Below are 26,914 nucleotides of genomic sequence, written 5' to 3'. Positions count from 1 at the left end.
TTTTTTTTTTTTTTTTTTACTTCAGGCATAGGCTTGATGGAATTAAAAAGGGATTTCTTGCAGTGGAATTGAATATCCAGATATCTCTTTCAGGTTACTCTCATGGATGCCAACTATGTTATGGATGAGACTCTTGGCACATCCACGTTTCCCATCTCTTCTCTGAAACTGGGAGAGAAGAAGGAGGTCCAGCTAACTTTCAATGATGTAAGTTGGGCATTCATGACTTTGCCCTTGTCAGAAGTTTTCTGAGCATTCACTGTTGCCCATGGAGAAACACAGAGCCTAAATACACTTCTAAGCCTTAATTATTTATCTTCTTACAGACTGCTGAGAGGAGAATTAAGCAAAGCGGTGCCACTGAATGCCTTGGTGTCCCTGCTGGAAGGATCCTCTTTAAGTCTAGTTTGGGACTTTCTCTGCCTAAAGCAGTTTCTTCCACACTCAATTCAGTTTAATTTCATGCCCTCAGTTAGTGTGAGGTTACTCAGAGTTTGCTGGTCAGTGCATTGCCCCTCCTGCTGCTGCCTGTGGCTTCCGGAAAGCTGCAGGAATTCTTTTATTATTACATGTTTCACTTTCTGGAAGTGGCTTGTTGTAACACAGACCTGGTTAACATGCAGTGATGCAGGTGATGCAGTAATTGGATTATTCCCTTTAAACATGTCTGCAAATCAGATAGAGTCTCTTGAACAGGGCTTGTCTGCCTGCACTGTAACTCCTGGAAACTATTGTTAAATCTGGGTGGAATTGAGCTTGTTCTGCACATATTGAAATCTGTAAATACCATCTGCATTTCTGGTTTGGGCTATGGTTTATTGTATGATCAGAGATTTTGATTTGTCACCACTCTGCTGTTTTCCATGTGATATGACTTTAAAAGCATAGTTAACAGCAAATAACTGGTTAAAGCCTATTTATTGGAAAATAGAGAGCTTCATATGTAAATTTTAGCATTTCATTTGGCATAGTCTTAGGGCAGTTGGAATTTTGATACCCTGCATTATTTTTCCTTTTTAAAATAACAGCATTTTTTGAAGTACTGCATATTTATTTCACGAAGTGTTTCAGTAACTCTTGGGCTTCCAGAGCATGGACTGAGAGCAGGTCCTGGTTCTGACAGGCATGAGGTGGGGCAGTGAGAAGGAACTGATGAATATATTTTGCAAACACAGTTAACAAAGCTCATTCCGTTAATATAAGGCCTTGCCTTGCTTGAATTTATCATCAGTGTTCAGTAAAGCTTGGTAGGGAGTCAGAGGGGGAAAAAACAGTGCAAAAAAGGCAAATGCACTCTGAAATTTATAAGCAAATAGTTAAGGAGAGATGAAGTCAGGTTGAGCCTGATGTAGGCAATGTATACATAGAATTCCTGCAATTGAAAATGAAATAATATTCCTGAAATGTCTGTGGCAGTCTGTGTAAGGTATAGAAAATGCCATGATATCTCCCTGTTGGAATGCTTCCCTCCAAGGGTTTCTTTCATGTGCATACATTTTTATAAGCATTGGATCACTGCATGGTTTCAGGAGTGCTTTCTAAATTAGTAATGCCAGGTGGGGTATAATGTAATTGCTTCCCTGCCTTTGAAGTGCTTCCTCAGTGACTCTTCAATCTGTTTGTTCATGTCCTCCCTTTGTTGTTTCCCTGCCCGTTCTTTCTTTTTCCCCCCACCTTGCTCATGTCTGGCCTCGTTTGCAATTCCCGTGTCAGGAATTGGGTCTGCTTGTGGGGGTCAGGGGCAGCTGTGCACCCCAGATCCTTCACTGCTGTCTGAGGGTCAGGCAGACCTTCAGTCTGGGGTGTTGTGGCTCCATCCCTGGTGCTCGCATGCCCCAAGAGAGGAGGACAATCTGGTTTTATGTAGAGGACAATCTGAGTCTGTCACTCCTCCAGGGTTGCACCAGCAAGGCCATTGCACAGAGGGTGAAAATACCTTTCCAATCTGTCTTAGTTCCACAGCCAGTACTCCTGGGTTGTGTCTGATAGGGAATTGGTGCTTTAATCATAATTTTTTAACTTCTTCCCTGCAGTCAACCCTTTCAGTGCTCTGTGAAAAGCAGAGGACGCCAACCCATAGCTCGTGGCCAGGCAGTTCAGTGTGGTTGGCAAGTGAAGCCATTGTGCAGTGACATTTATTGCATTTTCCAGCAAGCTGTAAGCCATCACCCTTCCTGATTGCTAATTAAGGCATGTTTAGCTGTGGAGAGACACTTGGTGGCTCCTGTGGAACACAGAGCAGTGATTCCCTCACACAGGTGGCACTTAGATGTGATCCCCTGGTTCTCCTGCCAGCCAAGAGTGGGTGAAGAGCATCAGATCCCCCCAGGACACAGATGAGTTGCGCTGTCAGGAAGGGATCAGCAGTGCAAGAAAGGCAAGACAGTAGGATCTGAGGAATGAAAGCCAGCACTTACCAACATTTTCCACTGTATTCAATTCTAGTGGTGTATTTTGGAATCACACCGTGTGCTTTAAAAACAAATCCATAGAAAAGAATCTCATTCGTATGTGCCAAAAATATCCTCCTTTTTAAAAAAAAAGTGAGGCAGAAAGAAAGAAAAGTTCTGACAGTAGTAGTTGATGTCCCAGGTGTGTTTGTGGATTTTCCCTTTCTAAGTGCTGTAACCATATTTAAATATTTCTTGTTTAGGTCACAGAAATGACTTTGGAATTGTCTCTGGAAGTATGGTGAGTATCTCGTGGGTTTTTTTTTTGTTTTTTTTTTTTTTTTTTTTTTTTTTTTTTAAGGGTGAAATATACCAGCAGCAAAGGATTTTTTTATTATTTTAAACTGTTCATTAAAATTTTCATGGAATCACAGAATATCCTGAATTGCAAGGGACCCACAGGGATCGTCAAATTCCAACTCCTGGCCCTGCACAGGACACCCCAAGAGTCCCACCTGTTGGGATTTTCTTAAAAACATGTGAGGTAGAGTGCAAAAATTCCTTGTTGTAGCATAGAAATACCAGGTGCTATAAAAGTGAGGAGATTTTACAACTTTGGTTTATTTTCATGTTGTAATTCTGTTATTGACTAAACACCCTTACTGGGACTAAGAGGTGTGACCCTTCCAAATGTTTGTAGGAGTGAGGCCATCCCATGTAATCTCCCAGCCTGGTTTATGTGAAGGCCTTTCCTTCTCAAGGGCTTTGTTTCTAAAAAACCCACAGATCTCACTCAGGTGCAGCTTCATCCTCACTGTTTTACCTTCTCTGGCAACTTGGCCTCTCACATGAGCTTTCAGCTGCTTTACAGAGCTGCCCCTAAAATGTATTTAAATGTAAATACCACACAGGGAAGGTTTAGGTGAAGATTTAAGGCCAGGAGTTCTCCATGTAAAAGCTAAGCAGATGCCTACCTTTATTTGTCCCTTTTTCCCCCTCTCTAGCTGTCTTTCTCCCTCATTCTTCACCTATCCTGGTGAAAGACCATAAATCATATTGAGGCATAATCAGAACAGTACATTTCAAGTCTAAAAATAATTTTCCGAGAGCTAGGAATTTAAGGAGTCATTTTTTGTCTGTAGCTATAAGTAGGAGCACTGAGCACTGTAATAGTCAAGTTATTTCCTGATTACTCCAGATGACAAACATCCCCCAGGGATAATTTCTGCTCATCATGTTGTACTAGGAAAATGCATTTGTGGGTGGTCCTTGAGACCACCCTAAACCAGCCAGGCTTTGTACATTACAGGTGTTTTGTATCTCTGACATTAAATAAACACAAGATGCTTGGCTGTGTCTTCTTCTTAGGCTTTGAAATGTAAAGGATCTTATCAAGTTCTGCTGCTATTCCCTGATATCCATGCAGATTGTGGATATCTTCATGGAACATTGTTTCTAGGGACTCTTTTTACCCCTTTTCTTAATCCTATTATTTTATTACATAATGGGTTGTTTTAAAAATCTGGGAATTATTATCTGAGCCTAAATGGATCCATTTCACCACCATATGCTTTTCAGTGGGTACCAAGGTGGATTTGTCCACTCCTACCTTTTGCTGTCTGTGGGAAGTGGCAGCTGAAGTTGAACCTTAAGTACAGCACTGAGATCCTTATGCAGCCTTGTGTATATTTTTAATCCCACAATGTAGAGAAAAGGGCTTAGTTTTTCCTGTGGTGTGCCAGTATGATCTGTGCTGTAGGTTTAAAATTGTATGTGAGTGCAGAACTCGCTTGCTCTATTAAATTATTTGCTTTTAATGAGCTCTATATAAATTGCATGTCTTAAAGACACATTGCACCTTGCCTCCATCACTTCAGGGCTGATGGATGGTGCCACATGAAAAATACCATTTCATTTCATCTTATGTAAGTGGGTGAGGGTTTTCTGCAGGTTTCCCAGGGAGATGTTTGTGATGCTGTTTGGAATTGAGGCCTTTGTGACAGCCTGTCCCTTTCCCAAACAGCTCCTCCACGGACCTGCGGTTCAGCATGGCCCTGTGCGATGAGGAGAAGAGGTTCCGGCAGCAGCGCAGAGACAACATCATGCACAGCATCAAATCATTCCTGGGGGAGAACAGCCACAACCTGACCTCTTCCCGTGATGTAAGTGCGGAGAGTTCCCACCAGGGTTAGCATCCCCTTTTGGAATCCTTCATTTACCTGCGAGAGGAAAGAATGAGGCATGCGAGGTGGAAGGGTTTGATGTAGAAAAAATATAGATGATAAAAATTCTTTTCCTCTATGAACATACAATATTTAGCCTGGAGAGTAATTTTTCTTGGCTCTAAATTTATAATTTAAAGTTTATGACCGGGGGAAACTATAAAAGGAGAGATTTAGATTAGATACTAGGAAGAAATCCTTCCCTGGGAGGGTGGGGAGGCCCTGGCACAGGGTGCGCAGAGAAGCTGTGACTGCCCCTGGATCCCTGGCAGTGTCCAAGGCCAGACTGGACAGGGCTTGGAGCAATCTGGGATTGTGGAAGGTGTCCCTGGGATGGCACTGGATGGGCTTTAAGGTCCCTTCCGACCAAATCATTCTATGGTTCTGTGATTCATTGACTCTTTAAACAAACTGGGCCAATTTTTCCCGTTTGAACCCCAGGCTTTGTTAAGGTGTTGGCTCTGAGGGGAGATTGCCATCTGAAAAGTGCCTCAGGGTGTGTGAAATACCTGCTGAATCCTGCAGTGGCTCTGGGACTCGCCCAGCGCAGAATATGCCCCTGCATGCCCAGTACCCATCCCGTGCTCTGTGACCTTCATCCCTGAAAGACTAGACAGGAAATGAGCTGGTTTAAATTTAGAGTCAGCTTGGAAATTAGTTTATTTCTTCCCTTCCTTCTTTTCCTTGAGCCAGTTTGACTGGATTAGGGTTATGAAGTTTTATTTCTTTGAAACATGAGGAGCTGCAGCTTTCCTTGACTTGCTGGTGCTTTGGACCAAGCCAAGAGGAAGGGAAGCCAGCAGATCTCAGTGGGCTCATGGTGGCTTGGGACATCTCACAGAATCAGGGAATGGTTTGGGTGGGAAGGGACTGTAAGGATCATCCAGTTCCACCCATTTCCACTAGCTCAGGGTGCTCCAAGCCCCATCCAAGCTGGCCTTGGACACTGCTAGGGATCCAGGGGCAGCCACAGCTTCTCTGGGCACCCTGTGCCAGGGCCTCACACCACAGTGAGGAGGGGCCCAGATCCTACTGAGCTCTTCAGTAGCGTCATAAAACACTGCATTATTAGAGTTAATTAAGAATCCACTTGGTACAGATCTAGTTATTTTGTTGTAGCTTTCCCATCCTCTTCCTTCCTTGCCCATTCCCTCTCCTGTGCTGCTTCTGAATCATGACAGGAACACTTTGTGCCTGTGAGGGTGTCAAGCAATGAACAGAGTCCATGAATTAATCTGGGTTGATCCCTTCATTGACATTGATTCCTTTTGTGCATTTTTAATATAAGGAGAATGTGACAGTCTTTTGCAACCAGAACTGAAGAATCTCTTTTACATTTCCATGAAGTTTTTAGCAGGTGGTAAATGTTTTATTGTTGTGTACTTTTGAACTCTGTCTTACTTCATGAATGTTCTGCTGTGAACTTTCTGAGGAACATGAAAGAATTTAACAAGTATTATACACATTTTAATTGGACTGAGATAAGTGGTGTGTATTGAGAAGGAATATTTTCGAAGTTTCTTAATTTTCAATTCAGTTTTTTTTAATCTTAACACATGCAGATCTTCTCACAGTAGGAATCTGTCAGTGTGACATTGGTGTGACCTAGGGCAGAATAGGATCTTCCTCAGAAAGGATGTGGATATTCTGCCAAGCTCTAGTTGGAACACAGTGCCTCAGGTCTCAGATCCTTGCAGGTGGTATCTGTGCATGAATTATTACGAAGGATAGCTAAGATCTCTTATTCTTTGTGTCATCATCTTCCCTTGTTATCCCTCACTGACTCCAATACTGAAATTTTATCAGTTAAATTCATCTTCCCAGACAGTAACTGTATCTATCCTCCCATTTTTCATATGCCAAACGTGTATTTCTAAGCTTACAGAATTTTTATCTGTTTCTAGCAATGAAAAAACCCTTTTTGTTCTAATTAAACTGTAGCTTTACTTTTATTGCTACAGATGGAAGATAGCAGGAGGATTTATGGGATGTTTGAAGTCTTAACATGAAGTTGGGAGACATTGAGTAGTCTTAGCTGTCTGTGGGTCTTGTTTAATCTTGGGCAAGTCCCATACTCAAAATTCTCCCAAGTTGCTTCATCTGTTAGTAGCTTGTGCTTTTCAGGGATGCTGGGAGACTTTAATACCTCTGAATTCATTATACATGTCTGGATGGGGAAGTGAGTAGTTCTAAATTTCCTAACTTAATCCTGAGGCACATTCTAGAAACACAGAGGTGGAGATTTCTCGTACTTCTGTTATTGCTTGGTTTATTTTTTTAATTTTACTGCTTCAAGCAATTTTCTAAAAATACCATAATCTTCCAAAGAAAGCATATAGTTCTCTATGACTGGATTTGCAGAACAATTTTTTAATAATAATTTGTGTGCCCTATGGCATTCTTTTCCCACCACAGGTATTCAGATTTTACACACTGTGTTTCCAGGGCATTTGGATAAAGACTCATTCCCAAAACAAGATTTAGTATGGTTTAGCTTTTTCTTGCCTGATTACTGGAAGATAGGATTAAGAACCTTTTGGTTTGAGTGAACTCATGTGCTGGTGGTTCTGTGCAAAGGATTTGGGGTTCAGTAGAGGAATGTGCAGCCCTTGGTATCCTCTTTTCTCTGTTCTTCATCAGGGTGGTTCTTGGCTTTGGGTGCTCTGGCTGCAGCTCATCCCCCCCTCCCTGCTTCTGCCCTATTTATCCCATAGAGCAACTTGCAGGGTGGGTGTATTTCATTTCAGTTTTTACTATTTTTTGCCCTTAAACACGTCAGAAACTGAATTAGAGTTAAAAAACTGGTTTAACAAACCTGACAGGAGGGGACAGCCAGGGGCGGTCAGGCTCTGCTCCCAGGGAACAGGAACAGGATGAGAGGGAACAGCCTCAAGCTGTGCCAGGAGAGGAGCAGGTTGGATATTAGGGAAAATTTCTTCATGGAGAGGGCTGTAAAGCACTGGAAAGGGCTGCTCAGGGCAGTGGTGGAATCATCATCCCTGGAAGTGTTCAAAAAGTGTGTGGCTGTGGCACTTGGGGACAAGGTTTAGTGGTGAACACGGTGTTGGTGCTGGGCTGATGGTAGGACTTGATGATCTTGGAGGTCTTTTCCAACCTGAATGATTTTGTGATTCCATAATCCTCTTTTCCCTTGTTGTATCCACCCTTCCCAGTGCAGGAACCTGGGATGCACAGAGTGCTTGTGGATCAGGAAACATTTGCAGTCAGGATGTTGGTGACTCTCCTGGGCATTCCTAGCCTGTCTCCATAGTGGGTTCCTCTGCCTCCTGAGGGACTCTCCCATTTTCCCAGTGCCAGTGCACTGATGGGTGGAGCAGTGGTGCTCTGGGAGTGTTCTCACACAGCTTCTCCAGGCTTGCATCTGCAGGTGACATCTCCACCCTGTTAGGATGTGTCTGCTCAGGCTGAGTGGGCAGTGCTCCTGAGGAGCTTTCAAAGCTTCCCCACCTTATTAAAGGAGTGATTACTGACATGGCTCTTCCTTCAAAGCAGCTGCTCCGTTACTGGGGTGTTGGCTTAACAAAACATATCCCAAATCCTTCCCTGGGCTGTGTCATTTTTGGGATAGATCCCTATCTCTGGAGCTGCACGAATACCTGTGGTTTCTATTACTAAAGCTGAACACTTATGAAGGAGGTAACAAAATAATCTCACTGCATCAAGAATAAGAAGTTTTGGGGAGTGGAAGCCTCAAGAAACATCTTGAGTGCCTTGGTCATTGTTCATGGGCATTTCCTTGGGACAGTCAGTCCTCAGGGGAGTTTCATGGCTTGGAGCATGGAGTCTGCAGAAAGAACAGGACTCTGTCATCACATGGATCCTTTTCCTGTCACTAATCCTGTCTATTGGCACCTGGAATTGCCATTCAGGGAGATTTTTGACAGATTAGCAGTTTGATCAGATAGGGGCTTTCTGCACAGCTGTGCCATTCTTTTTATGCTCTGTAACAATCAAGAGTTGGTTCCTTTGTCACCCCTGAACAGTGGAAAATCCTCCTGGATTTTGGAAACTAGATGAGCCCTTTACTTAGGCCAAAACATATGATGGTGGGAGCAAATTAATTTTTATTTTATTTTGTCCTCTTTTTAGATTCCTGGGGAAACTGTGCAGTTGAGGGGAACAGCCTAGATGTCAGGGCTGGGCAGTAAGAAGGAGAAAAGTGTAAAATGAACCCCTGTGGACACAATTGTAACCTGGTGCCATAATAAACATGGTTCTGCTCACTCCTCTCTTGGTGGCTGAGTAGTTGTCCAGATCCTTATGAATTCCCATTACCTCTCTGGCAGTTTTTGCAAAGTGGTGGTAAAATTGAGATTGTCTTCATGCTTTGTAGTAATAGTGGATGTTTTTGTTATAAAACTTGTTTATAAACTCCCAGTCAAAATATTATTTTTCTCTGTTCTGTTTCTCATTAGTAAATTTTACTGCTTTTGGCTCTGTCACAATGATATGAATTGGATTAAAGCTGGTGTTTAGGTTGCTTTAAAAATCCATGTGGTCTTATAACTAAATAGTTCATTTAATAACTAAATTTAATATCTCCTCTCTTTCACATCATGGATAAGAAGGACAGACATTCTAAAGAAATTCTGCATATGTTTTTGTTTAGAAATCTTGCTACAAGTGATGACTTCTTCAAACAAATTCTAATTCTTCTTGGGGTGTCCAGGGGCTGGACTGGGTGCTCCCAGGGTGTGTTCCTTGTCCCTGATGTGGTGCTTGTGTTGTCTCATCCCTGCAGGTGCCCGTGATCGCTGTGCTAGGCTCGGGAGGGGGGTTCCGGGCCATGGTGGGCTTTGCTGGAGTCATGAAAGCACTTTATGAGTCAGGAGTCCTGGACTGTGCCACCTACATTGCTGGGCTCTCTGGATCCACCTGGTAAGGCCTTCCTCTTGCTTATCCTCAGCTTCCCTGCAGCAAGTCCTGAAGGAATTGTCACCAGAGCTGCCTTATGTCTATGGTTATAATTCACAGCACATTTTACACATCCAGATCTACTGGGGGAGGTGTTTCGGGTGCCCCAAAGGGCAAGGAGAGCTCAGGCTCTAGGTGCTTTTCCAGGAATGGATGGATGGAGGTGCCACACATATGCACCCATATTTCTATATCAACAGATAATGTGTTGTTTTATTTTCCTGATTAAAGTGAAAAACCAAAAAAATCCCTTGTGATTTGAAGCTGATGACTCAATCAACCCAAAATGTGTTGTGTGCTTTGGAAGAGCTTTTAGAGCTCCTCAAAATCACTGAAAGATCTTCTGCTCCATTTTACACCCAGTGTAAAATCCTGGTGGATTTACTGGGGATGTCTGGGGCCTGGCTTCAACCCTGCAGGGCATCCCTCTGTGGATTACCCACTGTCTCAGTCCCACTGGCACTGTTTAATTTAGACAGTACATGAGGTTTTAAAATAGTTCATTTAACCTTGAGGAGCAGGCACAGGCATTGATGGGGGAGATCTTACTGTTATCTTCAGTTCCTGATGAGTAGCTGTGAAGAACACAAATTCTTTTTGGAGATGCCCAGGGAAAGGACAAGGAGTAATTGGATTAACTCTTAGGGAAACTATGTTAGGGAGAGTGGCCAAGCACTGGAATGTGTTGAGCCATGCTCACCTGAGCAGGCTGGGGACGGTGTCATCCTGACTCTGACTCAGGCAGTGCTCATGTGGAAGCTGAACTTTGCTGAGCACAGCCCTGAGCAGCCTCATCTGACTTAGGCTGGCTCTGCATTGAGCAGGAGGCTGGAGCAGAGACCTCGAGGGTCCTTTCAGACTCGGCCATGAGATAATACAAATGTCTCGATTATTTGAGAGAAAAAGACTTGCTGTAATATGAACGAGCAGGGAATCTGCTTGGGATGAGTTTTATCACCTGGTTTAGCTCTAAGGAAGCACATGAATTTTAATTCCACACTCTAACCCCAGAGTTGACTCTTGAAGGAGATAATGATCAGTTCTGTTTCTTGTATAGGGTTTTTTGTCAATCATTTTTCACTGTGTGAAGCTTGCTTCCCCTCTCCCAGACTAGAGGGAAGCTTTCAGAATGCCAGGAGGTTTTGAAATGCCAGAAGTGTCTGTGAACTGGAGTAATTCTGTCCTTTAGATTGGACTATAAAAGGTTGGAACCCATTTTTCTGTCACTGGTGGTGGGGGCAGATTTATCCCTGTCTGTTGAGAGAGATGAATATACTTCTGTCACAGCTGTGAAAAGCAGAAGGTGGATGAAGAACGGTGGAATAGTGCAATGTGGTGTTGTAAAACATTACCTGTGTTTCTAGGGAAGGGTTTGCAATCCCTGCTCAGGACAGACGTCACTTTGGTGGCTATGAGGTCTTTTTTTGGGAAAACCCAGGAGTGAATACATAGTTGATCAAATGTAAACCTATAAAATCTGAGTTAAAATAGTGAGATTATTATTTATATTAGATTATCTGAACTGCTCTAGTCAGAAACAGATTGGAGACAGTTGTGTTTGAACAAATTTGCCTTTGCTCTCTGATGTCATTCTTCAGTCTTTCCTTGCTTGATGAATAAATAAATTGACACTTTGGCACTCCCTTCCTTTCCTTTTCTTTTCCATGCAGTCTGTCCTTTGGGAATAATTCTCTTTTCTTTTTTTCCTGAAGGGTGGAGATTCCTTTCCTGGTGGGACAGGCAGGTTTTTGCTTGTCCCCTCAGCTGCATGCCTAACCTTGGAGCAGCGCTTCTCTGCCGTCTTGCTTCAACCTTGTGCTGATTTCTCCAGCTGCCTTCCCCTTTCCCTGCAGGCAGGAGCTGACGTGGAGCCCGTGGAGGGAGTCCTGGCAGCCCACATGGGACAGGGCTGGTTGTGCTGTCACAGAAATGGCTGGGCATGACCTCAGGGCCAGGCTGACCCCGTGTGTGTCTCAGAGCTGTGCCTGGAGTAAGGGATGTGTACCTGGGCCAGGTCACTGGGTAAATAATATAAATGAGCCTCTCACAGATTAGAAGGGCCTGTCTTGGTGTGGCCTAACCCAACCAAGTGGAAGCCAGGGCTGCCTGCACGTGTGTCTGAGCTTTGTTTGCAGTAAAACTAAGCTTGTTTCTCAGTGACAAACTCATGATTGGCCTCATCCTCATAGTCCATTAACTCTCTGCACAGGTTGTATACTGTGCTTCCGTTTATTATGGAAGCATCGTATCCTGGGAAGTGGGGCCATATCCAGGCCAGAACCCCCTGTGCCCAGGGCTGAGTCCCCAGCAGGGGCAGCAGGATGGGGATTGGGATTCTGCCCCTGTGCTCAGGTGAGACCCCACCTGCAGAGCTGCCCCAGCACAGGAAAGAGCTGGAGCTGCTGGAGAGAGTCCAGGGGAGGCACCAGGATGGTCAGAGGGATGGAGCAGCTCTGCTGGGAGGAAAGGATGGGAGAGCTGGGATTGTTCACCTGGAGAAGAGGAGCTGTGGGGTGACCTCATTGTGGCCTTGCAGTGCCTGAAGAAGCCAACAGGAAACATGGAGAGTGACAGTCTCCAAGGGATGGAGTGACAGGACACAGGGAATGGCTTCCCACTGGCAGAGAGTGGGTTTAGAGGGGATATTGGGAACAAATCCTTTCCTTTGAGGGTGGGCAGGCCCTGGCAGAGGGTGCCCAGAGAAGCTGTGGCTGCCCCTGGATCCCTGGAAGTGTCCAAGGCCAGGTTGGACAGGGCTTGGAGCCACCTGTTCTGGTGGAAGGTGTCCCTGCCCTTGGCAAGGGGTGGCACTGGATGGGCTTTAGGGTCCCTTCCAACCCAAACCATTCTGGTATTCTGTGATATTTTAGGAATTTTTCAGTAGTGATAATGAACTGGAGGGCAGAAAGGTTCCTCTTACAGGGAGAGGACTGCATGTGTCCTTCTAGGACCTCCAGTCTGCCCCACAGCTATGCTAACTGGAGGAGCTCCTTTCAGCTTAGGATGTTCTGTCTGTTATCCCTTAAACAGAAACATGAGGTCTCTTTAATCATTTGCTTCATACACATTATGGAAAATGCACATTGAGTGTTTGATCCTGTGCTTATATTTAGAACAAATTGCTCAGCTTTCTGTGCTTTGAGAAAAAGAAAATTACAATTTCCTGTATAAATGGAGAGTTAATTAACCTGATTTAATCAGTAACTGTATCAACTAATTTATGAGCTTCGTGTAGCTTCCAGGCAGCTGACCCTGCAGCAGGTTTGATGCTCACAGAGCCTGTTTGCCTTTGCAGGTATATGTCAACTCTGTATTCCCACCCTGATTTCCCAGCCAAGGGCCCAAAGGAGATCAATGAGGAGCTGATGAACTCGGTGAGCCACAACCCCCTGCTGCTGCTCACCCCTCAGAAGGTCAAGCGCTACATCGAGGCTCTGTGGAACAAGAAGAGCTCAGGGCAGCCTGTCACCTTCACAGACATCTTTGGGATGCTCATAGGGGAAACACTGATCCATGATGTGAGTGCTTGTTAAAGCTGTCAAACTCTTATATAATCCCCACTGTTACTGTATTTTTTTGAAATTACCTTAGTGACATTTAATAAAGGGTGCACATTTTGCTATAAGAAACAGCATTTTCTTAAAAATGTACTGTTTGATGCTGTTAAAGCTGTGAAACTTTTATATAATTCTCACTGGTACTATTTTTTTTTAATTACCTTAGTGACATTTAATAAAGAGTGCACATTTTACTATAAGAAACAGCATTTGCTTAAAAAAGTACTAATTTCAACGTGAAAGATCCCCTTGGTTTTTTTGAAAATGAGACAACAGGAGAGCTTCATACTGTTGTATTCTATAACTGAAAATTCCTAATAGGCTGAACCAGGCACAAAGACTTCCAGTTCAAATGAGTCAGGTGAGCAGCAGTTGGATTTAATCTTGTGGCAAGATTGAAATGTGTCAGTAGATTTGCAGATGTGTTTTATGCATTTCTGTCCCTCATGAGTGTACACTGATAGTGGGTTTTAAACAATTTAAAACACTGAAAAAGAGGCAACACAGCATTTAGTGGCAGATGTATAGATTTCTAATGCTGAAGGGCTGTTAATGATTGTGTGAGGTTGGTGACAAGTCCCTGTGTACCAAGGGATGAAAAAATGCATAGATGTTTAATTTAAATCAGAACCTGACACATCAGTGAAAAACTTTTCTTATCAAATTTCACTGACAAGAGGACTCACTCAGATCTTTATATAAAATAAAAATGTGATGTTTATTTATATATATATATCAGCAGGATGTGTTTGGGACCAATGTCTTTCTTTCCCTGCAGAGGATGGACACCACTCTGAGCAATATGAAAGAGAAGGTCAGTAATGCCCAGTGTGCTCTGCCCCTCTTCACCTGTCTGCACGTCAAACCAGATGTCTCAGAGCTGATGTTTGCAGGTGTGTTCCCAATCTGTGTTGAGTCACTTGTGGCAAGGAGGGGAGGTGTGTGGCTGGTTAAAAAACCCTTTTTTTAAATGCACCTGAGTCTAATTGCATATCTGACTCCTGGGAATCTGACAGAGTGATAAGAAGGTACTCAGGGATAAGTGATGACATATTCAGGTAGGAGTGCCAAGCCAAAGAGAAACCTGGTGACTTCAGCAGGGAAAAGATGTTTAAATTAGTGTATCAAACAGGAAAATGAAAATGTCCTCAGTCACCTTCTCTTTCAGAGAAGGGTGGCATCAACAGATGATGATCTTAGAGGTCTTTACCAACTCTAACGATTCTGTGATTAAAATTGGACAAACAAATTAGATATCATGTCTCTTTTTCACTTCTTGCCCAGTGTGAAGTGCTGTTGGTAACATAAAAAAACCCTTTTACTTGTATTTATTCCATAGGTTTTAATCCCTTCTGGTAACTTCAGCTGAGAGTGGGTCCAGTTGTGGAAGATGCTACACTAAGACTAAGACAAGGATGTGTGCATCTGTATATAGTTATATACAAGACTGGAAAGGGAAGTGCCAGGTGATTTGCCTCAGGTTTATACATGATTGTATTTCCAAAAATAGTTATTCGGAGAAGTTGCTGTCAAAGCTTTGGCTGGAAATGAAAATGAGGAATTGTAAATTAGGCTAAATATTTCATGGGAAAATGTGTCTTTAACTTTGCTATATAGGAAACTGATACCTTTTTGTTTGAAAATAGGAGTATTTTGGGTTTTAGATGAACTTCTGTTTTTCAATATATTTTAATTGCATTACTGTTTTAAAACCAAAATGATCTTTTGTTACTAATATCTTTCTCTAAGCAAGATCAGAAGCACCTGTAGGCTTTACTTTGCTCTATAAAAAGGTATTCCCTGTGCCAGTGGATCTTGGGTTTGCCTTTTGAGGCTGACATCTCTGTCCTTACAGAGGATGCTAGATCTTGATTGCTTCTTATTTTAAGCTCCATTCCTCCTTTTAGCTTTTCCTGATGTGAGAGCTGTAGTAAATTTTGAACAGAAGTATTTACACTTCCTAATTTACATTGATTCTAAGGCAGAAATTTTATTTCCCTGAGCAGGCTTTGTGATTTGAGAAATCTCCTTCAGTGCAAATGCAAGCTGGAGGTGGGCTAACACAAATTAATTCTAATTCTCACTTCAGCTTTGTTGTTACCTTGGTTCTGCACACATAGCTGCCAATTCATGTTTATACAGCTAAAAGGAAATATGAAATTTCTGGACTGGGTCTTCAATGGAATTTCCTCCTGTTCCAGTGAATGTGAAGATTTGTGGGTGATTTATTTGGAAAATAGGATGTTGTATTTGACTTAGCTCAGATAAGCATTACCCTGTGAAATGAAACTCCCAGCAGTCATGATTAAATCTTTCCTTTTCAGAACAAGTGTTCACCTTCTGCTCCACACGTCAGCAGGAATATCCTGAGGGTGGATGGCATTCCATGACATGTGGGGATATCTCAAAGCTGTCTCTTTTGCCTTTCTTTTTCAGAATTACTTCCGATTTATTTCTAGTCAAATCAATCCCTAAAAATAGGGAAGGTGAACTAGATGAATGGGTGAAATGCTAAAAAGAGAAGATATGTTTTGTTTGTTATTTGCTCCCTTTTTGAACTGAATTCTCTGATGGAAGCAACTCCACTGGTATCAAACAAAGTGTTTCCAAGTCAGCCAAGATCCATTTTCAAAGGCCTACATCAATAGAATGCAAATTTCTGGTATTTTCTTCAAAGATCAGAAAATGCATTTGAACATTTTATTCCATATTTTTCTTGAGCTCTCTCTTCAATAAAATGGACTTTTAAGGAGATCTTTGGCAATGTTTGAATTGATAAGTTTATCAGCTGCCTCTCAGCCTTGCCTTTTGATACTGGATTTCCCATGAAACTTTTAGTTTGGGTAGAATCCAAAAACCTCTGCTAGAATACTTCACAACCCTTGGGATATTTAGTAATTGGTTTTGTGGCACCTCTGTCACTGCTCCCCGTGTTTTTGGTGGAATTGCAGTGAAGGAAAAGCAGCTTGGAGCTGAGACCCACATGTGGCAGGGAATCATGCTGAAGCAGGGGATGAAAACCAGATGTCACTGTGTGTTCCTCATTTGTGATCTCTGCTTTTATACCTCTGGTTTTCCAACCTCATTCTTTCACCAAAGTTTATTGTAATAAGGGAGAATGAGGATTCTTTCCCTGCTGAGACATCACTGACCTTGATTTGATATTCCTGATGGTTATTTGGCTTCCCATTTCACTAAAATTTCTTTGCTTGGTTCATTTCTGTGTTTTCCTCCATCCTGAGGATTTCTGACTGAGCAGTTTTGTTTCTGACTTTGCAGACTGGGTGGAATTCAGTCCATATGAAATTGGAATGGCCAAGTATGGCACTTTCATGTCTCCTGATCTGTTTGGAAGCAAGTTTTTTATGGGGACAGTGGTGAAGAAATATACTGAAAATCCCTTGCATTTCCTGATGGGTGAGTATGTGACAGAAAGAGGCTTAAAAATAAATGCAGTTTCAGTAGTTCATGGACTTTTAAATGCAGTCGCACAAAGTGTGAGACAGGAAGTGGAGCTCTCAGTTTGTTGGAAGACATTAATTCGAAAGATTGCACAGATGTGAAATGGCATTGTTGATTTGTTTCTAATTTCCGTGGGTTTTTGTTCTGACTTGGACATCTGAGCTTATGACTTGGCCTGCTCCAAACTCAGAGGTGTGTTCAGAGAGCAACCAACTGCTTAAACAGTGCTTATTAAGTTATGTGGAGTTTATTTTCCTTCTGTCAAGCACCATTCATTGTTTATTTTTTCTCTTTCAGGTGTCTGGGGCAGTGCATTTTCAATATTATTTAACAGAGTCCTTGGTGTCTCCAATTCTCAGAATAAAGGGCCCACCATGGAAGAAGAATTAGGTACTATTAGTAAATAATTCCACTATGCAGAGAAATTACTAGCAAGATTCTCCCTCTGTGGAAGGATGGCACTGCTTGTAGTCATTTAAGAATGTGGAATTAATTACCTTTAGTTTCTGGCACTCCTGGATGCTGCTGAGGTGGGGAAAGAGCATTGGGGATGTTCTTTCCTTTCTTTCATTTCTGTTTCTGGTCACTCAGAGCTGCTGAAGGTCACATGCATCTATCCAGCTCTTTTCTGGTAGTTAATAGAATCCTCTCTTTATGTTGCTGTGTGATTTTTGGACAGCAGAAGCTGACAAGTATTTAATAGTTACTTGTGTAGTCTCTTGACACTGGGCTATGTTATTAAAGGGTTTAGCAAAATGCACCTAAATTGTCTCATCTCTAGGTAGTTAAATTGCTCCATTCTAACCACAGCCTGTTGGTTATATGGTCCTTTGCTTGCAAAATGAGTGGTTTTGGTTTCACTCCTGGCACAGAAATGGCAAGAGGACTGTAAAGAAAGAGTTGTGGCTTGGTTTGGATGGACTTTATTGAGTTTTATCTGAGGATGTAGTTAATGATAGAAGGCTTTTTACACTTCTGTTTCCTGTTGAGAAAACAGCATTACAGGGGAAGATCTGACCAATAAATAAATTGTCCTAGACAGCCAGATCTTTCTGAAGAGCAAGAAGAGCAAATGTAGATTGAGGTAGTTTTTAAATAATAACCTCTGTCTGCCTCCTAATGGATGGAATTCAGCTGTTTGATAATCTCTTCTTTATGGATGAGAATGAGACCTCCAGGTTCCTATTTCTGATAGAGCTCATGAGTGTTAACAGCTCCTCATGGAGGATCCCTGTCAATAAATGTGATCATGGAAAAGTTTGCTTTTGAAAGGTAGTGAGACACGGAATGTTATCTGTCATCTGTGCCTCGTTTCACATATCATTTAGAAAATACTCTCTGAAATGGGATCAGATGTGAAAATATTCATGTGACTTGAACCACAGTCTGGACCAGAGCTGGAGATGTCCCAGTGCCACTTTGGCACCACAGTAACATTTTCCTAGTTCAGTAGGAGCTACTGAGAGGACAGAAGCTAAGCATCTACATTTTAATGAAGGTGAATAAAGTGTGTCAGGTATGTGGTGCAGAGGGGAGTGGGAGGTACTGCTTTAGGGTTACATTTTCTTTTCCAGCCCAAAAATCGCAGGCTAAATCCAATACCTGCTGCTCACATTGTAATGTCCACAGCAGAACCAGTCTCTTCAGCTGTATTTTCTATTACAAAGACTATGACAATTTTATGACTCAGATTGTTTTGAAATTCTTAACTGTTCTGCCAGTTAAACCCCTGCAGTTTAAAGGAATTTATATTTCTTTCAACAGAAAATATTAGGCTAAAGCACCTTGTGAGCAATGACAGCTCAGACAGTGAAGATGAGTCACAGCATCCAAAAGGTAAGGAAATGCTCAGATTTCATTTCATCATTTCCTTTTTCCATCAGCTTTTGTGTGGCTCAGCAAAATAGAGAACAAGAGACCCCAGGAGCTTCTGAGCTTCACTTCATGTCTCCTGCTCAAGCTAATCATCAGGTGATTCTCTCACACATGTCTGGAATTCCACATACATCCCAAAAATGTGGTTTGCTGGGCCAGAGCTCTCTGGAAGTCTGTTTCCAGCAAGCTGCTGAGCTGAGAGGCACCTTGGAATTGCTGCCCGCCCCCTAAACCAACACTATCCATTGTTTTCAAGGGTTTTGTGATCAAATATTTACCTAAGAGTGGTTTAATGTGTGTTTCCAGCATTCACAAGTGTCTTCTAGCACCTTTACAAATGACATCTGATACAGGAAATTCCTCATGCATGGCACAGTGTTTGTAACAGTGCCCAAATCCAGGTGCCCAGAAGAGGCACAGCCACAAAGGGAATGTTGGGCAGTGGGAGGAAAAATTCTATTGACAATTACCTCTAAGAACCTAAAGCACCTGGAGATTTCTGGTGTCTTAGTCAGCTTTCTGTATTTGATTATATTTTTGGAGTGATTTTCACCTGCAAAAATCAAGTTTTATTTTTAACAAGTGGAGCAAAGATGAGAATGCAGCTGTTTGTGATTTCAGGATCTACAGAAGAAGAGAAAATCCTGTATGGTGAGACAGGGAATAATGTCATTAGCTCAGCTCAGTGATTGCTTCTTCAACTCCCCTTATGTGTAAAACTGTAGGTGGTACCAGGTTTTGTGTTTATTTGTGGATTTCCTGTTTAAACACTACAGCCAGCACCAAACACATTTCTCTCCTAGTCTGTAGCCATAGTGAACAACCAACAAATCTGGGATTGTAAACATTTGGAAATCCTTCTCACTTCCATAGAACGTTATTGGACAGATGTTGGTCTTCTCTGATGCTTCTTTTCTCTCTGCTTATGTAAAACTCAGCTACTTCAAAGCGTGGGTTAAAGAGGCACGTTTAAAAGCTGGATTTAAAGTATGAAACTTGAGCCTGAATTATTTTCTTGTCAAAAACACCCCCAAAAAGTCAAGTTTTGACAGGTAAATGAATGCAGGGTGGTGCCAGTCCAGATCATTTTTACTGCGAGCTCCAACTTCAGACATCTAAGTCTGAATCTTTCATTGTATTCTTTAGTTAATTAAAGCCAGATATTAATTGTAGTTTATAGTTTACTGTAATGATAATTTCAGGTATTTTAGAATTCCTTTACTATAGTATTATCCTTTATGTAGACTGATTCTGCTTTCCTGAGCAAAGCTGGATTTCTAACAGGCAGGAAAGGTGGAGAAGGCTGTCAATGCACATCCAGATGAATTGAAGTCTATATCAAGTATGTATCTTATCAGCTCAGGTCTATCCCTGAGCCCAGCAGAGCTTACAGAGAAAGCCCTGCTCAGGTCATTTAACATTCCCAGTCTGTTTTCTTGATGGACACATCCACACTATTGTGGTGGAGATGAAAGGTTTCACTGGGCTGTGAAGCTGAAAGGATGAATTCTCTGCACTTTTCTGAAATAATTGTTTCAAAGCTCCATCATCCAGCCCCTGGCTCGTTGAAAGAACTTTATTATTTTTGTTGATCCTTTATTTTATAGCCCCTGCAATGCTGGGGTTACACTTGCTGTGTTAAATACCACTGCTGGGTGTTCTCATTTTTGTGTGCAGGCACCGAGGGCGCTGAGGAAAAGCGGGAGCAGCAGGAGAGGCAGCAGGAGAGCAGCCAGGAGAGCTGGGTGCAGCGCATGCTGATGGCCCTGGTGGGGGACAGCGCCCTGTTCAACACGCGCGAGGGCCGCGCTGGCAAGGTGCACAACTTCATGCTGGGGCTGAACCTCAACAGCTGCTACCCCCTGTCCCCTCTGGCAGAGCTGCTCACCCAGGAGTCCCTGGAGGAGGAGGAGCCGGCAGCAGTGGCAGGTCAGTTCCCAGCACGCTGGTGCTGTGCGTGGTTATTAACGAAGGCAGAGGCAGCGAGTTCCCAGCACGGTAACATCACACCAGGAGGGCCACAGCAGCACCATGGGCATTGTCCAGCAGTGGAGCTTGTGAGGGGGCTGGGAGGCTCAAAGGGCACCACACAGTGACTCCTGCCTGCTCCCTGCCCTCTCCCTTGGCACAGCGTGTGGAACAGCCGCTGGAGGGACGGTGGCTCTTGGTTTGGCAGAAGGGGACCAAACTGCTTTTGTGTATGGTGCCCCTTGTTACATCCGCTTTCTCACTGTATTGGCCTTCTCCAAAGGGTATCCAGGTTGTTCCCTGGCTCTTATTGATGCTAAGCCTGCTGGTGGAAATGAAACCTTTCCATGTTCTCCTGCAGGGCTTCCCTGTTGCAAAACCTTTGTAGCTCATCTGCTGTCTTTGTCTTTTGAAAAACCCCTGGAGGCAACACACTTCTTCACTTGTAGGATCACAGAATCAGTGAATTTTGGAAGGGACCCACCAGGATCATGGAGTCCAACCCCTGGCCCTGCCCAGACACCCCAACAATCCCACCCTGTGCATCAGTGGGAGCATTGTCCAAACCCTCCTGGAGCTCTGGCAGCCTTGGGGCCGTGCCCATTCCCTGGGGAGCCTGGGCAGTGCCCAGCACCCTCTGGGGAAGAGCCTTTCCCTGATCTCCAGCCTGACCCTGCCCTGACACAGCTGATAGATTCTTACTTTGCTTACACCATGTTCTTGCCAGTGTGAATCCACCTGACAAACCACTCCCATTCCAGGGTTCCTGATGTGCAGGTGCATCCATATTTCATGTTGGCTTAAACAAGAATGCTGATAGAGGATAAGAATTTCAGAAAAATATTAATTTGCAGAAGAAGTTCAAAGTCTTCCCTCATTCTATGAGGGATGTGGTGTGTGGAACTGTAGCAGTGAAGAATAATTGTGTTTGGTTAGGATTTTGGAGCCTTTGCCTTAGTGTTCACTGCCGTCTGCTCAGTGAAAGGCAGTTAATTTATTGGTGTTCTTCTGGCACTGGAAGTGTCCAAGCTCAGGCTGGACAGGGCTTGGAGCAACCTGGGACAGTGGAAGGCGTCCCTGCCCATGGCAGGGGATGGTCCTGAGCTATCTTCAAGGTCCTTTCCAACCCATCCCATGATTCTGTGGTCCATCAAGCAAAGAACCACTACACCTCTCTGAAGGGGATGTTCCCTCCAGGCTATTCCTCCCAGCACAGCCCTACCAACTATCCCTGGTGACAGCACCATTCTCCTCAGCCCTCATTTCCTATTCAGAGGAAGGAGATTGTCTCAACTGCTCATTAAGCAACAGTAAATACCTGATGTCATTTAAAAGCTTAAGTAGCAGCCGTGCTCTAATGTGTATTTGTTAATGTAACAAATCCCTTGCAGGGCTTGAAGAGTAATTTCCATCTGGACTCCGCTTTCTAAATATTTCTGTCATCTCAGAGGTGTTTACAACTGGGTAGTCTTAATATTTATAGTACTTGGAAAAGAGGCAGGAAAGTGGATAGGAAATTTATGGTTGGAAAAAATGACAGTTGATGAGAATTTTGCATAATTAAGACACGTGGATAGTCTTCAGAATCAACTGTCAACTTCCTGGGATTTGATTTAGATGGAAATAAAATGCTGGTTTGACAGATCTCTGTACCTCTGACACAATTACTTTGGAGTGCCTGAAACTTCTGTAGGTTAAAATGGGAAAAGACTGACATAACTGCAGTTTTTTGCTGTTAGCCAAAGCCCACATTCACAAACCTGCAGTTACAACTCAGATCTGACAGCTGCGAGTGGTTGCAATATAACAGTCAAGAATAGTTAAAAACCCCTTGAAATGTCAGTAGTTAATATAAAATGTAATCATTCAGTAGTGTGATGAGTGTGTCCACATTTTAATGCTGTGAATTTTCCTAATATATGGAAGAGCTGAGGAGCCCAGAGGCGCAGCTAGAAAGGAGACTGTGGTGTAAAATTTAAATCCTTAGATTACTGTGGCACTGGATGCATTTAAGCTGTGCATATTTATTCCTAGCACTAGCAGTTTACCTGTCATCTTGAGTGCAGAGGGAAGTCTGTATTGCTTTAAGGCTTACTCTCCTTTATTGCCATACACTCCAAAGGAGAAATAAGTGAATCAGAAAGGATATCAATAATATTTTCCACCTCCAGTTGTCCCAAACCCTCTGCAGAGGATGAGCTGTGGCTGACCTAGGGCAGTCTTACAGTCATTGCTGAGGATTGAATTTAGGGTCTGCAGTGCCTGTAGCAGAGATCCCAGCTGCCTGGTCGGGAAGTAAAACCCTTGGCTTTGCTTTTCCACAGATTCTATTTCTGGAGATAATGCTAAACATTTTCTTATTTCATCAGGAGTGATTTTATTGCGAACTCAGAGTCGTTCTGTTTCTTTTCTTGGTGTTACAACACACCAGAATGATTTGAGAAAATGCCAAGTGCATTACAATGGGGAAAAATAACCCCTAATCCCTGCTTCCTTACTTGAGTATTTATGGAAACAGTTGTAGTAGATGGACGTCAGTAGCAAGTGCCCTTCTGATCTGCCCTCCTCCCAGTGGAGCTGCCAACTGTGGCAGATTTGGTCTCTAGGACGTGCCCGCTATGATTTCCTAACAAATATCTGTCTGTGTATCCCATTGCTGGGAAGCTGACAGGACTGAGCTGGGCTGGTAAACACAGTCCCACAGAGTTGTTAAGGCTGGAAAAAGCCTTTAAGATCATCAAGTCCAACCATCAACCCAGCACTGCTACTAAACCCTGTCCCCAAGTGCCACATCCTCCCATTTTCTCCCAGTTTGCTGTTTGATGGACTGGAAGGTGCTGGTAATAGGAATGCATCTTTCCTGAAAGGCTGAAAAGTCATGTCCCAGGCTCTGGGATTTTATGAAGATTGTGATTACTAAAACCCATTTATATGGATGTTATAAATTTATTGACAACGTGAAGACATTTTCTCCTTTAAAAATAATATTATTTTGATAAATTTGATTTTAGGATCATGAGGGCTGTAAGCAATAGGATCCATCTCATTCTTCAGTGGTGGGAGGAAGTTTGTGTGGCAGTAATAACACTCCCATCACAAACACTGTTATAACTGATGCTGTTCTTGATTAAAGGATCTTTCAAATTAAATTTTTGTAACATAACAAAATATGAAACTTGAGCAAAAATATTTTTACAATTCCTTAGAAGTTCTAGTGAAAACAAGGGTTAAATTATGCTTGGCATGTTGTCTTTAAACAAGAGGAGGAAAACCAAATTGGTCTACTGGTGCTAAAGGGAACTGTAGTCAGTGTGGGTTTTCTTCTGTTTTTTTAAAATTGTGATGAATTTGATAAATACTGATACATTTTCTTTCATTTATGCTAATTTATGATTATGAAATATATCTGGAATGGTGCCTTATTATTTGAAAAGGGTCCTCTTATAAATAACAACAGAAATAAAAAATGAAATAATCTGTTTTAAGATTTTGTTTGGTCCTCACAACATGCTGCTCCTGAAATGACAGGGACAAGACTTAGAGTTATTTTTGATAGATTTTCTTTGCTTCAAAAATACCCTTTTTTTTTCCAGATTACTGTCATTGTCAATAAGTAGGTGCCAGGAAATTCAACTGTAGCAGAAATAATTATATTTTTTCTATCCAGCATTCCTTACATTACACTGCCCTCTACAGATATGAGCATTAGATTTTTTTGGTGAAAAGCAAAACCATGCACTGGAAATATTTGTAAGAACAAGAAAAGACTGTTGGGGGAAAGTTTTTCATTACAGCAGGGATAGTTTAGTAGTGTCCAGACACTTTCATTTTCTAGTGTCCAGAGACCTGGACAAGTGTGAAGACACCCAGGGAAAATGGATTGGTTTTTCCTGAGCTGTACCTGAGGGAATGTTTGGGTTAGAGGGAAACATCATCAGGTTGGGCTTAGAGAAAAGAGTGGTGGATGCCACGCTGGGACAGCACCAGCAGCAAGTGGCTGACAGGGAATTCTGTCCAGTGCCTGAATTAGGGATATGGGTCACTGTTTCTCTTTGTTCCTGCTGGAGTGGTGAGTGTGAGGTCATCAGGTCTGGTGCAGGTTGGGAAACAAGACCTGATAGTCCCAATTTAATGAGCAGAAGCAGACACTGACAAGTGTCACAGAAGGGCAGAGTCACATTGAGGATTTTCAGGTAAATTTGGGAGAGCTAGGAAGTATGTGGGATTGGGAAGGAGCCTGGGGGAATAGGTTTGGGCAGGGGTGGTTGTTCACAGAATATTAGGGTTGGAAGACCTCTGGAGATCACCCAGTCCAACCCCCTGCCCAGGCAGGGTCACCCAGAGCAGGTGACACAGGGGCACGTCCAGGGGGGTTTGGGATGTCTCCAGACAGGGAGACTCCACTCCCCGGGCAGCTGTTCCAGGGCTCTGCACCTTCCAAGAGAAGAAGTTCTTTCTTGTGTTGAGGTGGAGCTTGTTGTGTTTTAGTCTATGGCCATTGCTCCTTGTCCTGTCACTGGCACCACTGAACAGAGTCTGGGGTCATCCTCTGACACCCCCATATGTCTCTTGGCATCCCATAAACTTCTTCCTTTGTGTATGGACTGTTTGGGATGATGGAGTGAAGGTGGGAGGGCTGGGATCAAACCTGGGCATTTGTCCCCTTTGGTTCACCTCCTCTGGGTCTGCCTTGTGAACCTCTTGAGGGCTCTTCCAATTCTGGCTTTTCACCTCATTCTCCAGTTTTTAAGAGTTTTAGTTACACTTGAATTCATGGTGTGTTTACCTGGGATACACTGTGCAGTTCAAATTCTGTGCTGTCCCCAGAACCTAGGGAGACACTGGAAAGCTCATCAGAACCTCAGTTCTTAACTCAGGTGTCCCTGTTTGGTTTGTTTTTCCCATGTTCCACGCAGATCCCGACGAGTTTGAGAGGATCTATGAGCCCCTGGATGTGAAGAGCAAGAAGATCCACATTGTGGACAGTGGGCTGACCTTTAACCTGCCCTACCCACTCATCCTAAGGCCCCAAAGAGGTGTGGATCTCATCATCTCCTTTGATTTCTCAGCCAGGCCAAGTGATTCCAGCCCTCCTTTCAAAGTAAGTGACACAGGCCCTTCCTTTCCTGCCTTCAGGAGTTCAAGGTGACTCAGTTCTATTCCTCACGGTCCCAGAAAGGCCTTGGTGCTGTTGTATCTACAACTTTGGAGTATTTCTTTCCACGTCAAGGCAGAATATTGCCCTGTGCCTCAGTTCCTGTTTGCATGCCTTCCATGAGGCAAGTGGCACAAAGAGGAATAATGAGCTTGCTTTGAAGCAGGAGCTTGGTTGTTTTTATGGAAGTTTTGCTTTGGCGTTGATTGCAGAGTTTTATTTTCTGTCAGAATTAAACAATTAAGTCATTTTCCCTGCCGTACTCTCTCTCCGCCCAGCTGCTCTCCTCTCTGTGTTGTGATGTAAATGGATGGTTTCGTGTCATCATCTTGCAGAAATGCATCATCTCAGGATTGCTAAATAAATAACCTTTTGGAATCAGGGCTAACTGTTCATTTACATCTCACCAGGATAATCCCAGCACTGGTTTAAATGGAACTCTTACATCCATCCAGCCCAGAGCAAAACAGCAACAGGAGAACAGGGCGTAAGTGCCATGGCTGCTTTCTGCAGCAGGTGTGGAAAACACAGCTGTCAGGCTGTACAACCTGCACATCCACACAGCTCCAGATGATCCCAAAGCCTTTGCATGGATCATTTTGGTAACTGCTACAGAAAAAACAGCACTTCAGAGACTGCTGTGAGGTTCTCACTTTGTGCTGTGGTTTAGTGGGCGTGGTGGGATTTGGTCGTGTGTGATCTTGGAGGTCTTTTCCAACGGTAGTGATTCTACCATCCTCAAAAAAGAGTCATTATTTATTTCAAACCCAAATGGATTTTTTAAATTATTTTTAAGGGAATTCAGAAAACATTCCTGTTTGAGAAACAACTGGCATTCCTTGTTGCTTTACAGACAAATTTCAGTTAGAACAAATGGAGAATTCTTTTCCTTCAGCTGTTATGGAGTGACAAAACCCTCAAAACATTAGTAAACAAAAGCAGTAGCAAAATGAGCTTGAGATCAGTGCTGCCAACTGCAAAGCCAAATTACAGGAGAATAAAAAGAAGAAATTCCTGTAATCTCTAGATCTCTTGGGGCTACTGGAGAGAATAGAGCACTGAGAAGACTTCCTAGTGCTTGAAATCCTTTGTTTTTCTTTAAATAACTGAATCCCAGAGTCTGTTTTTTTTCCTTTAATATTCTCTTTGCATAAGAATGTATCTCTTTTTTTGTCAAGAGTGTTTGCCCCAGCAGCTAAATTTGCTGACACAGCACTGCCATTGCTTCTGAAACAGTACTGCCATTGCTTCTGAAACATCTTTTTCCTCCCTTTTTTAACATTCCCCAGGTGGAGTCCGAGCAAAAGTCTGTACCCCTGCTACTCTTAGCATTTTGTCTTTGTCAGCTGC

At 43.0% G+C, this 26,914-nt stretch overlaps 1 protein-coding gene across 1 annotated transcript in view; it reads left to right on the top strand.

The window, feature by feature from the left end:
* PLA2G4A (phospholipase A2 group IVA) overlaps nt 1-26,914 on the top strand; it is a 53,592-nt gene that overhangs the window by 22,413 nt on the left and 4,265 nt on the right. The window contains exons 5-15 of the mRNA XM_068199477.1: nt 94-207; nt 2,654-2,691; nt 4,414-4,552; nt 9,375-9,511; nt 12,843-13,065; nt 13,883-13,997; nt 16,384-16,521; nt 16,864-16,956; nt 18,331-18,402; nt 20,119-20,370; nt 25,326-25,510. Coding sequence (XP_068055578.1) covers nt 94-207; nt 2,654-2,691; nt 4,414-4,552; nt 9,375-9,511; nt 12,843-13,065; nt 13,883-13,997; nt 16,384-16,521; nt 16,864-16,956; nt 18,331-18,402; nt 20,119-20,370; nt 25,326-25,510 — 1,506 coding nt within the window. The remainder of the gene's footprint in view (nt 1-93; nt 208-2,653; nt 2,692-4,413; nt 4,553-9,374; nt 9,512-12,842; nt 13,066-13,882; nt 13,998-16,383; nt 16,522-16,863; nt 16,957-18,330; nt 18,403-20,118; nt 20,371-25,325; nt 25,511-26,914) is intronic.

The sequence above is a fragment of the Anomalospiza imberbis genome, chromosome 9 (assembly GCF_031753505.1).
Source record: "Anomalospiza imberbis isolate Cuckoo-Finch-1a 21T00152 chromosome 9, ASM3175350v1, whole genome shotgun sequence".
Lineage (NCBI taxonomy): Eukaryota > Metazoa > Chordata > Aves > Passeriformes > Viduidae > Anomalospiza > Anomalospiza imberbis.
This window is presented reverse-complemented; position numbering and strand designations above follow the sequence as displayed.